Genomic DNA, 17,227 nt, shown 5'->3' on the forward strand with positions numbered 1-17,227 from the left:
CCAAGGTTTTGATAAAAATGTATTTAAAGCATGCATACACCATGCAATTTTCTTTTTTTTTTTTAAGATTTTATTTTTTCCTTTTTATCCCCAAAGCCCCCCAGTACATAGTTGTATATTCTTCGTTGTGGGTTCTAGTTGTGGCATGTGGGACGCCGCCTCAGCATGGCTCGATGAGCAGTGCCATGTCCACGCCTAGGATTCGAACCGACGAAACACTGGGCCGCCTGCAGCGGAGCACGCGAACTTAACCACTCGGCCACGGGGCCAGCCCCAACGATTTTCTAAAATTATATCCTTGGAAATGATTTAAACTATTTTCAAATAAATAATTTTGGATTTCAATTTCTAAATCTATAAAGGGGTACGTGATTTTTCAGATTTCTTCTAGGAATCATGTAAGCAAAAATGTGTGAAGGCCGACCAATGTTTCTTAGAGCGTGGTCCATGAGCCTCTTTCAGCACAAACACAAGGGTATCTGCTGAAAGTGTAGATTTTTACGCCCCACCCCAGACCTACAGGATTTGATCGGTAGGGTGAGATCTGAGAACCCCCACTTTGAACAAACATCATGGTTGCACTGGATTTATACCCAAGTGGAGGCCACTGCACTCTGTGCCTTTATACTCTTTATTGCTTTATGGTGAAATCTTCTAGAAATATAATAAAGTTTGAATCACTTTTTGGACCCACATTTAGTCATTTTTTAGACCCAGACCTTTGTTATAAGCTAAATTATATAAACTCAACACAGCTACTGATACTTATTCAGGATTTGTACCGCAGAGTCAATACAAAAACATCACTATTCTATACCACTAAAAATTAAGTGACGCATAAAAGTAAGAACCAACTCTTTATGCATCACTTAATTTTTAGTGGTATAGAATAGTGATGTTTTCCTTAATAAGTTCCTGAAAAAGGTGATAACACTTTTGGATAAGCTGTCAACAAGCCCATCACAGATGAGGAGGCAAGTACTCCCTTTGTACAAACATGACCCCAACTGCATGATCTAATAATGGGCTCAGACAATGGGCCACTATCTAACTGCTGTCAGAAAGATGATGTAAAGCTCAGGCATTTGCACTCCATGGGTATTTTATTAAGATTTCTAAAAAATTTCCTAGGCTAAAACTACATTAATCATGCTACTTGGAGCTTCAATTTACGGGCCTTGATGAATAAAAATTCAGCAAATGACCCAGTCTAAAATGATTCTGGAAGAAGTAAGTCTGGCCCTGCCCACTGGTACTTTCTAGAGGCAAGATGTGCTGGCTGCTCAAGCCGAGGGCTTCATTAGGTTGCTCAGTTTTCATGCATCAGGTCAACTCTACCCCAAGGGCAGCTGTTAGTTAAATCACGTGACTCCACTACTCACTGAACACAGAATGCATTCCAGAAACCTGACGAGGAGGACGACATCTTGCGCTCACTGTTACTCAAGAGAAAGCACAAGCTCGGCATCAAGAAGCTATTTTTATAGGGCTAATTCTTGAAGATATTCTACACTCCACCCCTATAGCAAGTGAAACTAACAGAGAGCCGAGCAGCGAACCGTACTGTCCTCTGCAAAACCTGCTCTGGAGGTGAGTGCCCAGCTTCACCAAACCAGAACCACAGCCTGGAAAGCTGCTCTGTACGGTACACGCCAGATGCTCCATCCGCTTCCACTGTTCTGATGCTCATTTCTACACTGAGCAACAGCTAAGGCTAAAAAAAACCCTGAAGTATTTATAGCATAACCAGGGTACTTTAGACTAAAACACACATCTCTCTCATACAGACACACCCCACAGAAACTAAAAGAAAAAATAAAACTAAAGATCTATTTTCTTCAGAGCTTCTCTTGCCTTTTTTCAATGCAGTACAGATGTGTTTAAATATTTCAATTAAGATTTATACTTTATAATACATCTTTAAACTGTAAAAATTAAGGCAAAATCGAAATCTTCAAAGACTGGATGAATAATCTTCATGGTTTTGAAAAAATACATAAGTATTTGATGTTTTAAGAAAACGGATGAGCCAGCCCAGTAGCGCAGCGGTTAAGTGCACACGTTCCACTTTGGCAGCCCGGGGTTCACAGGTTTGGATCCCCAGTGCAGACATGGAACCGCTTGATAAGCCATGCTGTGGCAGGCATCTCATATATAAAATAGAGGAAGATGGGCACGGATGTTAGCTTAGGGCCAATCTTCCTCAGCAAAAAGAGGAGGATTGGGGGCAGATGTTAGCTAGGGGCTGATCTTCCTCAAAAAAAAAAAAAAAACGAAAATTGAAAAAATATTATTCTTTTAATATCAATTTATCCTGAAAGTCATCACTCAAAACTTTTAAGCAATAACCTTCAAATAGTGCTATGCTAAAACACAATATTATTAAAAAAGAAAAAGAAAAAAGGATAGCAATGCTCTGGGGTCTGTGCTGGAAAATCTTTACATATAAGCTTAATTTGCAATAAGGTCCTTTTGGCAACATTATTATTTAAACCTTTGAATGAGGAGAGTCAAGCCTTTCAAAAGGCTATAATTGTTAAAGGACAATGAACTCCTATAAAGCATCCATGCCCATTCTACAAAATGGTGTTATAGCAACGCCTGACAGACACAAGATGCTGATTCTTTCAAACAGATGCTGAGAAAAGAAAACACAGCTACTAACATTTTATTACCTTTAAAGATGTTCCACGGATGTTAGAACGACTGAAAGAATCCAGCCCCATCCACTGTTCCATCCGTCCACTGTTCAGAGCGCCCGCACGCACCGCACCAGGTCGGCAGTGGGGTACACAGGTGGGCAGAGGCAGGCACGGTCCTGCCCACATGGACTACAAGGATCTACGAGGATACAGGGACACAGGCCTCAGGAAAATGATGGCACCTCTGAAGGTTACAGGATAAAGTGGATGAGGGCTTTGAAAGGGAGGACACAGCTCTGCGGAGGAGTACAACAAAAGAACCCGAATAAACGTCACTGCTTAAAATTCCACGTGGCTTCTGTTAAACCTTTGTCCTTCTCACCAACACATTCAGGACACAACTCCAGGGGGAAAAATTCTGTAACTACTGTAGATACTGTTGTAAAAAAAATATTTACTTAATTTATACTGTATACATCAGTATCTTAGGTCTTGAATTCATATCATTTTTCTTAAGAGGGGCTTTTTGAGACAGACATTTTTTTTCCCAAAGCAGCTGAATTTTCTCGGAAGAGGAGAGGCTAAATGGCATAAATCGATGTCCTGGTTTTTGAAGGTGACTGTAACACTAACACACAACTGCAGATGCACGGCGGTAAAAAGCTCTCTGTTCTTCTCATGGGTATAATTTCAAAACCTCCTGCTGGCTGTAAACCTTGTGTGCAACATCCAGCATATTTTAACAAGGCTCAATAATTAATGAACATCCTACGTCATTAATTTATAATAAATCGAAGCTGCTTCAGAGTTTTCAAACACACTGAAGATTCCACCCAATGGCAATTAGCTGATGGCGACAGTCCTCAGACTCCCTGATGTGCATTTGTCACAGTACGCCTTCTGGAAACTCCAGGGACTGTCCAGGCAGTGAGTGTAAGGACTCTGGCAGCGGTGGGCCGTCTGACGATGTTCCGTAACGAGACTCTGCCATCAGAGCTGACGCTGGAAGAGAGAGACGCTCCCCACCAGCCACCGGCGGGAGGAAAATCTTATGATTATGGTTATTTTGGCCATTAGGATGCTCACCTCTTCTTTCCTATGGGACGAATTTTGGTGAATTAATTTGATTTTTTTAATCTTTATGCCCATATGGAGCAACCGGGTCAAAAATTTTGACCCAATTCAAAATTACATGAATTTTTAAAAAAAGGCACCAGAGTGAAGACAGAGCTCCAGAGCACTCAGCCCAAACCGATTATTACTGGGACTTCCATCAACAAAGACAGACCACGTGATTTTACCTCTAAGTGTTCACTGAGAGAAGTTGTCTGTTTTCCAATGTCTTTTTTTACTTTTGTTTCCTCGTTTATATGGGTATGCATGTGTGTATTTTTTAAAGGTTTTTGTTTGTTTGCTAGTTTTGAAACCATGGAAAATATCAGCAAAACTGTTGCTTTTCAGTGCTCTGTCTCCATAATTAGTGTGTCAGCCTCTTGGTTCCCTCCCCGTCTAACTAGGTGCACGGAGCTCCAAGGATCTTCACAAACCTCCAGAAGCTCCACCAGCGGGTACCCAGCAGGGTGGCCCCAGCTCCAGGTCTCAGCCACAGATGCTGAGGCACACGCCCCTGCAGAGCCCACCCATCATCTGACGTCAGTCCCAGTGGCCATCAAACGCTAATTTGGACTTGGGGAGAACCGCTCACTAAGATTTAACCCCACCCAATGATCTATTCGCATTTTAGAAGGTATCTTCAGTTACCCCTCATCCAAAGGTCTACCCGGGATCGTTTGAGACGTTAGATGCAGCAGGGAGGAGGGACGCCTGGAGACCCACCCCTGCTCCGATTCACGCCGCCCCTGCAGCCACCGCACAGCCATGAACTCTGACACTAGCTTCACCTGTGGTTACAACTGTCCCTTTCTGGGTTCTGGGTCAGACAATCCCTCACTGTTCATCTAATGTGTACCCTGAGGAGGAACTAGACGTGTGCCTCCAAATGTAGCCCTAAAACCCTGAAAACACGTGGGGCAGAAAGCTGTACGTAGGTGTATTAAAACAGAGTGACAGGAGACTGGTGCACTGGCAGGAAAGGAATTTAGCAATATTTGTCTACCACCATTGAAAGGTTTAAAATTGTCGGCGCCACAGTCCCCTTTCTGAGACTCTATCTTCAGGAAATAATCTAACATATGGGAAAAGCCTTACACCAAAGATGCCCATGAGAGTGCCATGAAGGGCATCAGCAGATGCCACGCCAAAGGATGCACACTGGCATTAAGTATCAATGCACTGACGGCAGCTGAGAGCCAGCAGATGCAGGAAGAAGTCTCTGCTCACCTGCCTCATCTGCCGAAAACCAGGGCATAAATGTCCTTATGACAGTGTCCCCTCCCGTACCAGAAAGAGGAGACTGACTCTCACCCCAGAGACAGAAGAGTCAGCACTGAGGTGGGTTCGCCTAGCACACCTTACACATTAACCCTTATCTTCCATCAGCCCTCTCTCTCTATTTCCTAGTTACTTGTCCCCAATTTATTGTCTCTTGAAGCCCGAACCCCCTTTCCTTGTTAGAATTGTGTATAAGCCCCGCAGTGTAATCACGAGTTTCCCTTCTTTTCTGTGAACTCCTGTGCACATAAAAGTCAATAAAAATTGTTTTTCTTGTTCATCTGTCCTTTCTTAGTTTAATTCACAGGCCCTCAGGGACTTAACCTAAAAGAGTCAAGGAAAAGTTTTTTCTTCCCAACAACCACTTATAACCGTGAGAAATCACAAGCTGCTGCAGTCAACGGAGGGCAGGCCCTCATGGTCTGTTGTCTACCCAGTGAGGTCCCGGAAGTCAGGCAGCACCATGCACAACGGCTCGTAATGTAGCCTTAATAAAGTAATTAGATTATAAATACACACTGCCACTGATAGGGAAGGCACGGAAACTGCTACTGCCACATTAGGGGGACGGGATTATGGGCGATTTTCTTTTCTGTTTTTGCCAAACTTTCAGTAATGCTATGTTATACCCGATAATTTAAAATACTAAAAAATTTTAAGCAACATGTGTACAAAAAGATGATTGAAAAATAAACAGATATTTTTGTCACTAGACATAATTATCCCCCTAAGTCTTCACCAAAAACCAGATTACATATCACGGCATGCAAAAGGAAACCAGTCTGTCCTGTTGTTTTTCGTTTGCAAGTCTGTCTGATGTCTTCTAGGTACGATGGGTCCGCTGTCACATCCCAGCTCTCAAAATGAGCAAACTCACCATTTCCTGGGTTGGGACTTGCAGACTCCAGCCTCACCCACCATCAGGGGACCATTTAGCTCATCCCTCGCCGGGAGTTAGCTGTGCAAATGTGGTCTTACTGGTTGTCACGACACACACCACACCACACCAAAATCCAAGACCCATTTCAGCGTTTTCATAGAAAAAAATTAACTGCTTTAAGCTTACAGCACAATTAAAGAACACAGCCCTGCTCCAGACCCAAAGTAAACACACTGTTTCCGTTTCACACATTCTAAGGTGTGTGCAACAGGACTTATAATCCTGTTATGGCGACCATAAATCCTCAGTTTTAGCAACAATAAACTCAGGTGCTATTGGTTTCAGATGGTATAATTTATATAAAAAGTCTAAAACACTATACAAAATTGACACAATTGAGAGCTGCTTTAGTATTAGGGCCCCATCTAATTCCTAACACCCACTGTATACCTTTAAAAATATTTAACAAACTAAATATTTAAGAACATACTTAAGAATATGTCAAACGTAGAGTATTTGCTAACTAAGAGAATTCTCACATACAGATACAATTCATGGATGTAAACAGCTTTCGCTTAGTTCTTAATGATTTCACCTAACTTGAATCCAACAAAAATTCCTTAATGTCATACTTGTTTTATTTATTTATTTATTTATTTATTTATTTTTTGAGGAAGATTATCCCTGAGCTAACATCTGCCAATCCTCCTCTTTTTGCTGAGGAAGACTGGCCCTGAGCTAACATCCGTGCCCATCCTCCTCTGCTTTCTATGTGGGACACCTACCACAGCATGGCATGTCAAGTGGTGCCATGTCTGCACCCGGGATCCGAACTGGTGAACTCCGGGCCACCGAAGCGGAACGTGCGAACTTAACTGCTGCACCACGGGACCGGTCCCGACTTGTTTTATTTTTAACTTTGACCATGACTGTTGGTAGTATTGATAGCACTCAATTATTAAATCATACTTAAATGCTTGCATATTTAAAATATATATTTTGATCATCGGAAGTAAAATATAAAATTCAAGTATTAAAGACAAGAATTCTTAATGTTATATAAAAATGTCAATCTCTAACCCAGTACTTTATAACCGTTGTTACAGAAAAACATGAAAACCTTGCGTTGTTAATATTAGATCAAGCAAGGGAAAGCTTAACTATTAACTATTACCCTCTTGGTCTTTCAGCCTATGTTACTCGCTATTCAGGCAATGCTATTTTATTCTGTCTGAGATAAGATAGTAAGAATACATTTATACAACCAGATTATGATCCAGAAGTGGATTATGCCATTATCTTTTTAAATAGGTTTTGTAGAAAACTATCTTCTAATTGAGAAGGATTCTTATGCATTAAAAACCTAACCTAAGTTTTGAAATTGGCCTATAGTTCAGTTGAAGCTTATTTATTCCTGTCACCTTGAGGTTCTGATAAGAGAATGAGTTATATGGTCAAGATGGCACACCAGTGCTTGCAGTTCAGTACCGAAATCCAGATCAGAGACTTCACCTGACGAGGACAGCGAGATGTTCTGAGGAACGATGGAGGGCTTCCACGATTTGCCTCTTAGACTGCAGCTGTAAGTCTCGGAGCTTGAACGTCTCTAGTTGGGTGACAATACGTGTTGCTACCTTGATGCCTTTTTTGTTGATCTACATTTTCCCTGTTCTTCCATTCCATTTCATGGCTGGAACATCCCGCAGACTTTCTCTTTGAACGTGAGCCGCTCTGGCTGGACGGCAAGAAGATTCACTAACAGCAGGCGTCCCCAGAAGGGCAACCCTCACTTCCTGTTCTTGCTGGGCGCCTGCCCGTGCTCCTCCCTTAGGAGGGTGGGAGTTGCGTTGTGGAGGGCGAGTTACGCTCCATTCAACCTCGCACCCCTGGGGCGCTCTCAGGAGGGTTAGCTGAGCAACCGATGGTACCTGAAACTAACTGCTCTGATGCTTGTTTCAAAGCCCACCCAATCTCAACCTCATCAGGCTCAGAAAAGTAAGTGATGGAAAAACCAGAGAACCACTTTCTCTAGGGAAATTGCTACCAGATTTTTACACAGAGAATAGTGGCTAATTGGTGCATTGTAAAAGTTTAGTCCCATGTCACTGAAAAAGCAAACCATACACCCAATGGTATTTATAAAGAATTAAAATCATAACCACAGGCACGGCTGCATTCACTGACCATCCACTGGGCTCCAGACTATACTCCCGCCCTCAGCACGTGGGTCCATTCTGTTTACTCCTCACTGGAGCCGGCCTATTAGGTAACACCTTCCCCACGGGACAGAGATGGAAGCTGGGGCTCAAAAATGTTAAGACATGTGTCTAACGTAAATGGCTAAATCATAAAGAAAATCCCCATCAATTTTACTTTAAAATCTAGTATCTTAACAACTATGCTACAGTGTTTCCTCAATTTCTTTTCCAAATATAGCATTAAAATTGTACCTTAGTCTTTCTGCTGTTTTGCTGGGTTCTCCTCCAATTAATGACAGTTGACAAATATAGAATATATTTAAAGTCATAAAGCATTTAAATTATCATTCAGGGAAAGAACTTGCATTGTTTTCAGCATGTATGGATCTAAACCGCTTTCCTGCGAATAAACTCACCGACCATCCTAACTTGACGCTGGCAGGTGCGCCCGCGGCCGCCTTCCGGGGGGGACCTAGGCCCAGGGAGCATAAATGGGCTTTGCCTGTGGTCAGAGTCAGAGCTAAGCGTGGAAATCTGGTCTTTTGACTCTAATGTACAATGTTCTGTCTTCTTGATGGAGGTACAGATTCAATGTAACTCTGAGAATGGCCAGCCTTTCGTGAGAGGCGGTTTAACAAGATTCTTATCTTCTGAAAAATACGCTCAGGCAAAATTCCTGGTGAAGGAGCCTGAGGCCACCCAGCTGCCTGCGACCCTCACTGAGCCTGTGGGCGGAGCACTGCCCCGCCCAGCCCAGGGGAGGAGGGAGCCGAGGTGGCCTGTGACCTGGAATTTTATCACGGAATTATTTTGCTAGAGTGTTTAATTTAACTATTCTTCAGGGAAGTAATCTTTTGGCTTTCTGTTCTGCTTGGCACGTGGTTAATCATCTGTAACAGAAGAGGAACATTTCCTGCTGACTTTTTTTCCTTCTTCCAAAAGCTGGAACAAACCACTGGTGCTCTGTCAGCTGCAGGGTCAACAGCGTGTTCTAGGCCGTGAGACCCTGATTTTACGGGACACCGTCTCATTGCTTCTGTTACTCTGCGTGTTTCATCAGAGAGGGGTGGCCTTTCCTCTGGGCCGTCGGGTTGAAGACCAGGGATCCATTTACTAACTGACAAGTTGACTAGGTGCCTCCAGGCTGCCAGGCCCCGTGCAGGTGCCTGGGACACAGCAGTGAGCAAATCAGACAGAATCCCCTGGCCTCATCGTGCACCATTCTCATGTGGGAAACACACGTAAACGTTACCCAACAGCTGGTGACAAGTGACAAGGGGAGAAAAGGCCAAATACCCAGAGAGGGCAGTCTCATCCAGGGTCACTCCTACACCTGACACCTCACCCCAGGGCAGCTTCTGTTCCCGCAGCCCCCAGACTCAGGACGGGCAGGGGCTGCCGGCTCAGGTGTGGAGAGCACAGCTCCTTCATCTCCACCCCAAATACAGTCCCGGTTTTCACGCCGACATTTTAGTTTAGGGAAACACGAAGCTGCTAGGTTCTCTACTTTTGCAAGGTCTACTCAATATCAAATTAAAAGATGGAAATTGGAAAAGTAAGACCAAAATCCAGTGTCTTCAAAAAATGTAGTATTTTTAAACCACTTATTTAGAATTTTTTTTTTTTACCAATTATCTGGATGAAAAAGAAATTTCCCCTTCAATTTACAATTTATCTATTGGACATTTATCCAGTTTTCTCACTAACTTGCATTTCATTCCATTCAAGCAAACTTCCTTTATCACATTTACCTACAGCGCTATGGAACCCAGCACTTGTTATGCATCACTGTGTCTGATCCCAACGCTTGAGCACTCTGTGTAAGATGCACAGAGATCTCCACCACACACTCACTCAGTACAGCACAGATCTAAAAGCGAGTTAACTGAACCAGCACATGTAACAGTAACACCGATGTTTTTCTGGGAAGCCAGGCAGAGGCAAGGCGTCCTACCTCTTCTTCAGTGCATGCACAGCCCTGCACGTTCGAGACCACTCCCACTGCACAGCGAGGATACCGAGGCACGTACAGAGATAAAGAACGTGTCTGACGTCACAGAGTGAGGACGCATCACAGCTCAAAGGCAGACTCAGATGCAATTGCAAAGATTTTTCTAACACGCCACTCTGACTCCGTATTTCACCATGTAAAGTACCAAAGCAAACCACTTGTTCCTACCACAATCTGCCTCCTGATGGTTACTGGACACTGACATCATACATAACAAACTTCTCTCCTAGATCAGATGCATTTTTATTATAAAATTTGAAAGTATTATTATCTACGAAAATGAAGACATTTAATATTTTAAAAGTGCAAATATTTAGTGAATAAAGCATCTTTATTACTCTTAAAAATTAAACTTGATAAGATATCTACATGAAGAAACTTCTAGAGTAGAAATACAGTGATAAAAACCTCTCTCTAAACATAGTTCATGAGATCCAAAGCCTGGAGTTTTTTCTGTAAAGCCTGCGAGTCAGTGTTACACACCACAAAGGGAAGGTACTCTGGTGAGCAAAGATGCAGGAGGAAAATGCAGGCAGTGTTTCTGATTTTAAAAACCCAAAACTACACAAAAAGCCAGGAGGCAGAAAAGAGGTCTTTCCCCATAGCACTCCCCACATACACCCTCCAAACAGAAAGCAGCAACCTCTCAAAGTCCCTGATCTGATCCAGGCACGAGAATGCTAAGAGCACGGAGAAATCCTCGCAAGACAGGTGCCAAGTCCGGGTGTGTGTGTAGCTGGCTACTGCCTGGGTCCGGCATTTTCTTTAAGGAGACCTGAGGGGGTGTTGAGGTTTTCACTTGCTTTTTGCCAAAAGAGAAAAGGTAGGAACATGGAAAATGGAGAAGAGTGGTGGTTTGCCTTTAATTTTCATAGAAAGCTATCACGTGGCCCCAGGGCAACGAAGACAGCAGCAGAAATCCATCGCAAATCCCCACTCATCTTTCCAAGAACATTAAAACAAACGAGTTCTTCCTTCCCAAACAAAACTATTAAAAGATTTCCTACTCTGTGCTTCTACCTGTTGAGGCTTAATCTGTCTACACTGGTGTAAAGGCTGCTCGATTCCTGTATTTATTGAGAGTTTCAACACAGGCTGAGGAGCCCCGGAACTCACAGGTCAGCTCAGAGTCTTCCATCCTAAGGCCCTTCTTTCTGGAACATGCTGCCACATATCTGCGTGCTTCCTCTGCTGCTTTGAGCTCCTCGGCCAGGCAGAGACCAGCCCATCAGCGAGGCAGCCTTTTAACCATCCGGAGCATTCTCTCTCACGGCCCGGGTGCACTCAGGAGGGAGGCACGGGTGACAAGACAGACAGCTCCACGCCACTGTGTTTAACCAGTAACCTTGTTCACTGAACCAAGTGAAAAAGGAGAAAAGCTCCTGTTCAAAAGAGCCAGTCAAGCTCCAAAGGGTGTGGGTGGGAGCAGGGAGGCCTCCCCTGGTTGAGACGTGGCTGCCGAACACCAGCTCCATCTCAGGCATCAGACTCAGCCGGGGCCAAACACGACACGTCTAATATGTGCACTGAACACACGAAAAACGTTAAGTGTCTACCAACACCGTCTAAATGTTATTCACTATTTTCCCTGACTCTTCTGTCTTTTGGTTTCCTGATGTGTTAAAAATGACACTTAAAACCCTGCAGATGTTGGCTGATTTTGTTCCCAAACCAAAAGCATCTGCAAAAGGCGACCACTCAGAACCAGTGAAGCAGAGAGACGGCCACTCCTCCTCCTTCACTGACAGCAGACGTGGAGCTGCTGAAAAGCTATGTGAGATGACATCTCACTGCCCTTTGGAAGGTCCGAAAGATTGACTTTCTTCAGCGAATTCTGAGACATTCTGAAGGTCTTCAACGAGGAGAGGATGAACCAACGAACATAAACGCTAAGGCTTCAGAAATTACTTGTGGATAAATTAAGGACAGGTCCTCAGGATTTATCTTCTTTTAGCCAGGGACAAATTGCATTGTCAACTTTGAATGCAACATTTCTATCACAATTCTACCGTAGGCTTGTCTTTAAAGAAGCTTTGCTTCTAGGGGCATAGAGGGGAAACTGAGGAAAAAGAATCATGTCAAGTCCTTGCTGTGCCCTTACACAATTTAAACATGGGACACAGGGCCAGAATACTTTGATTAAAACCAACTAACTTAATGAATTTGGGTGAGCAATGGGCCCAATTTGGAAAAGGAAATACAACGAATGGAAGAAAACAAAACCTTTCCACCCTCTCTCAGTCATAGGACTTGGCCCAGTAAAGAAAATGGACACGGAGGGTTTCTGAGATGGACGAGGGTCAGGCCCCCGCTGGACTTGGCCCAGTAAAGAAACTGAACACGGAGGGTTTCTGAGATGGACGAGGGTCAGGCCTCCGCTGGACTTGGCCCAGTAAAGAAACTGGACACGGAGGGTTTCTGGGATGGACGAGGGTCAGGCCCGTGCTGGACTTCGCAGTGAACCTTTTTCATGTCCTTGGAAGGAGACTTCTCAGCAGGAGCCGGTGAAATGCCAGGTGCAGTCCGACACATCTCACCACCACCAGAGACCCAGCACCACAGCTGCCTGAGGACCGTCATGCCCCCAACGAGCAGCTTACATTTCCAAAAGTAGCCTGTGAATGCAGATGACATCTCCGACGCAGGGTTTCTCAACCCCGGCACTCCTGACAATCTAGACTGGATGACGCTCTGCTGGGGGGGTGGGGCTCTCCTGGGCACTGCAGGATGTTAGCAGCATGCCCCGCCTCCACATGCTCTGTGCCAATAGCACCCCACACCCCCTCCCTCAAAGTTGAGACACTCAAAGTCTTCAGACATTGCCAAACGTCCCCTGGAGGAGGGGGCAAAGTTATCCCTGGTTTTAAGAAAAGTGACAGCTGTAGTGGCTCCAAATCCACAGTGGCCTCTCCCCCCGCCCCCTCCAAGCCGGGCTGGTGTGGGGGAAGCTGGACAGCAGGCCATCGTCTCGACATGGGGGAAGTAAACAGTCAGTGCTTCCAGTTGTTGGCCATGGTGCTGGTTTTTCTCCAGCAGCTCTCAGTGCTGCTAAGCAGGACACGACTGACTACGGGGAAGGCAGGCCGATGCTGGCATCGCTGGTCTGGAGGCCTTGCATCCCTCCTGTGCGCACGTTGGTGCGATGGCTGCAATGTAAGAGGTACTCAAATATTGCCTAAATGTCTGAAGAGGAGGAAGGATTCTCCAGTTTTCAGGAGACGGCATAAACGCTAACCAAAGGAATACGTCGGCTATTAACTGCAGACATTTTTGAGGCGTGTTACTAAGTTACCAACTTATTCCCACAATTCCACACCTGTATACTCAGTAGGGCTCCACAGATGTCAGGACTGATACCCTAAATTACCTGACAGCTCATGTAAACATAAAAAGACAGGAACCGAGAATTCATCAAGCAAACAAAAAACAACTCCTATTAGCAAATTAAAAAAAACCTTTCATTCCCTCCCTCAGAATCTCTATATCGAGACTTCGGACCCACGTGGAACTAGCTTGTGTCTGTCTCCCAGGCCATGGGCGACCAGAAGCACCTGTCCTGAGGGGACAGGAAGTTCTATGCGCGGCTCTTAACTGGCCTCCTGAGGCCTGACCTCCTCAAACCAGTCATGGACACAGCAACGAGACGGATGTTTCTAGAATGCAAATCTGATGTGACTTTCTTGAAGGCCTCAGTTTCCCCTGGGATAAACTCCAGCCCTCAGCCTGAGACACCTGCTCTTCCTCACCCCACAGCTGCTTCCCCGCCACCCTTCAGCACCTCCTGCTGCGGTGACCTCGCACTCTCCTCTCAGCCTTACAGACGCTGCAGCTGCCGGAACTCGGGTCTCCTCTCACCATCGGTTTTGTACACGCTGCCAGGACCCCTCTAAGATCCTTCTGCTCCCCTCACCTGGCTAACTCCCACAGGCCTCACCTGTGTCCTCTGTCCTCTGGCTCCCCAGGGCCTCCTCAGCACCCACCCTGCTATCACACCCGTCCTTGCGCACTGTGACCAGCTGTGTGCAGATCCGAGCTTTACAGACGCAACAGAAGGCTAAGGGAAGAAGCACCCACCAAGGTCAGGCACTGTGCTAAGGGCCTTCACACGGTGACCTGCTCCAATCTCACCGCAACCCTACTGTCATGCAATTTTGCAGACAAGCAAACCCAGGTGCCCAGAGCGGGATCATCTGTGGAAGCCAGACTCTCAGGCCCCACCCTGTGCTCCACCGCAGCACCTGTCCTCCTCCAGGGGCCGTCTCGCTCCCGAGCGCCCAGGAAGCACGAGGCCAGTGTCGCTGCTGATGGGAAACGGCTGGTACCACAAGGAGGGAGATGGGTGGGGACAGACAGGGGATGACATTGTGTGTAGACAGTGCCCCACTCTTCCCTCGGGGACAACAGTCTGGAACTAAATGGTAGTGCATTCATCCAGAAAAGCAGCTGAAGGCTAACAGGAGAGGAGGAGAATAAAGGGCTTGCTATACGACAGGAGGCTCGAGGAGACTTTCACGGCCGGCCATGGAGCAGTGGGGACCACTCCCTTCTAATCCAATGGCAGTCTAGGACCGCTGCCTTCTGCAGACTCCCTTAACCTTAATCCTTGACTTTTCTGTTTCGTCCGTGTTCAGAAGTAGTGAGTGTGGCTTACAGCAGGGTATTTGTTCACTTCCAGGCTTTCAGCACATCCAGCACTGACTGACTTCTCTGCCTAAAAGTTACCTCACTCCATCTCTCCTCCGTTAGTCTCCAGGGGCCACAGTCTTTAAGATGCTAGAAAAGGAAGATGCTGCTTTTCCAGCCCCATTTCACAGTACCTTGGACAGTGACAAAAGCTGCCTGTGCTGATAAGTGATGAGAAACTCACGCACTGCAGTTAAGCTGGTCTGTTTCTCATCAACACTGACTTTACCCTAGAAACTTCCGTGTGGACCTCAAATTGCAGAAACGGTTGTTCTTCATGTCTACGCTTCACAGGAATGGCTTTTTACACTTTTAACCAAACGAATAAGAGACACTTTCCTTCTAGGTTGACGCCTTGTCGCGTGCCCATAACCAGATCTTCTCAGTCCTCTTCCTACCCCACCACGGGCCATGGCACCAGCCAGACGCAGCTCTCCTGTGGCACCTGTCGAGGGCACAGCAGTTCAGGGACAATTACATTGAAGTTACTAAAAATGCTTATGCTCGAAGCAACAGTTCTCACTAAATGCTTCCGCAAACTCAAGCTGCCCAGTCTGGATTATTGGGGCTGAAACTGATAGAAAGGGTCAATTGCTTATTTCAAGGAAAACTGTCTCAGACAAAATACTCTCTCTTCAAGCACTTTTTATGGCTTCTCAAAGGTTCAAACGTCCACTTTCATGTGAGAAATGTGTAGTCAAATATTATCCGAACTCTTCACCTTCTGTTGCCTATTTCTGCAAGCTAATTACAACATATTTAGAAGGGATTTCACTGACATGGAGGATTATGGGAGAGCTTGACAGCTGGAGTCCTGAGTTGGATCAGAAATTAAAATAAGGAACTGACCTAGTTCCAAAAGGGACATTGTTAATTTCCTCAACCCAAACCAGGGCAATCTTCCAGGTATTTGCCTTCAGAATCTGGGGCTAAATTGCCTAGGTTCTTGCAGGGTACTAAAATTTAGTGACATATATGTACGAAATTCTTGTGCAAAACATCTTATATCTTTGACTTAAAAAACACAACTTGCTGTTTCCTTTTCTGTATATCCTGGGCCATGAAGGTTCACTCTTTTCTCTCCCACCACCAGCCCCAGATATTCCACCGTCCTCAGCGAGCAGCAGCCAGTAATGCCATAATGAAGTGGGGGATGGAGGGAAGTAAAAATGTCAAGTGTAATACATCCAAGGTACAAATTCTTATAACCTAATTCGCTTGCATGACCAGACTCCGAGCGATTGACGGCACTACGGCAAATCCCAAGGAAGTAAGAGCATCCACATTTTGTGGGGTTTTCTCCTCCTAAACACACAGAGCTCGGCAGCCTACTTGACATCCTGGGCAAACAGCCTTGGCTCAAACCAGCACCACTACTGTGTTCGCCTTCAGCCTCCAAGCTGGCCTCACCACCGCCAGTCTTTCCCCTCCAATTCCTTTGATCTGTGAGAGGAATCACCTCCTTAAAACCAGCTCCAGGCACTCATCACTCCCATGCTCAGACACCTGCCAGGCCTCCCCATTACCTCCCAAATTGAGGCCACTCAATTCTACTTCTTGAGAATTATTTCCCAACACTTCCATAGACGGCCCCCGTTTCACAGGACAAGTCTGCTTCTCCTTTAACATGCCTCACCGTTTCCTTCACTGTCCTTGTCTCCTTCCTTCCTTACACGTGAAATGTCTCCTCAATCATCTGTTGAAGCTTCAAATACTTCAGGAGCCGAGGCAATGCCTTCATCTTCACCAAGTCCACCTCGATTCTCCCAAACAGAAGCGCTTGTCCTCGCTCTAAGCCGCAGACACACTGACTGGACTTCTCTAAGAGCGTCGCCAAAGCGGGGGAGAGTTACCAGATCCGCTGTCCGTCCCCCAAGAGGCTGTGTGCGGAGCTGAAGCTCAAGAAACACACGGAATTGCAAGGACCTGGCCTACAGCACACGGCCATTTTTTAGCAGTACTGGAGTGCATATTTCAACAGATAATCAAGTAGACAATAAATATTAAGTGGAGAAAACAGAGAGTATAACCATAAAACATTTAAAATAAGCTGCAATCTCAAAATTCAGACACGACCACGGTAAATATGTCAGTATCTGTTCCTGTAGATTTTTTTCAAAATATGCATGTCTAAGTGTAAAATACAAAAAGCAGGATTTTCCTGTTGTACTATTTTAGAATGTATTTTATGTTCTGACATCTTTCCACATCAACAGTTATGTTTCTAAAACACTTCTATTAATGGCGGCAGAACACTGTTCTGTGGGAAACGCCATAATTTATGTAGCAGATTCCCCAGTGCTGCAGTGTCCAATTTTTCAGTATCACAAACAAGGCTGCCCAGAGAGTTGCACAAATCTTACTGAAGCCGAAGGATAAATTCCTAGAGTGGAACTGCTAAATTTTTGGTTAGGAACACTCT

At 45.3% G+C, this 17,227-nt stretch overlaps 1 protein-coding gene across 37 annotated transcripts in view; it reads right to left on the reverse strand.

The window, feature by feature from the left end:
- The window catches only part of MAP7 (microtubule associated protein 7), a 149,222-nt gene that overhangs the window by 77,983 nt on the left and 54,012 nt on the right, over positions 1–17,227 (reverse strand). Inside the window, exons 1-2 of one of the 37 annotated variants that reach the window (XM_070496563.1) lie at positions 14,057–15,173; positions 2,676–2,841 (exon numbers count right to left, since the gene is read on the reverse strand). The exons of 33 other annotated variants lie outside the window; for them this stretch is intronic. Coding sequence is in view for 2 of the 4 variants with exons in the window: in XM_070496548.1 (XP_070352649.1) it covers positions 11,239–11,260 (22 nt within the window). In the remaining 2 variants the exon portion in view is untranslated. Of the gene's footprint in view, positions 1–2,675; positions 2,842–11,238; positions 11,409–14,056; positions 15,174–17,227 lie in introns of those variants that run through there. 3 more of the 37 variants (XM_070496548.1, XM_070496545.1, XM_070496557.1) reach the window with 3 other exon arrangements.

This window comes from Equus asinus, chromosome 24 (assembly GCF_041296235.1).
Source record: "Equus asinus isolate D_3611 breed Donkey chromosome 24, EquAss-T2T_v2, whole genome shotgun sequence".
Taxonomy (NCBI): Eukaryota; Metazoa; Chordata; class Mammalia; order Perissodactyla; family Equidae; genus Equus; species Equus asinus.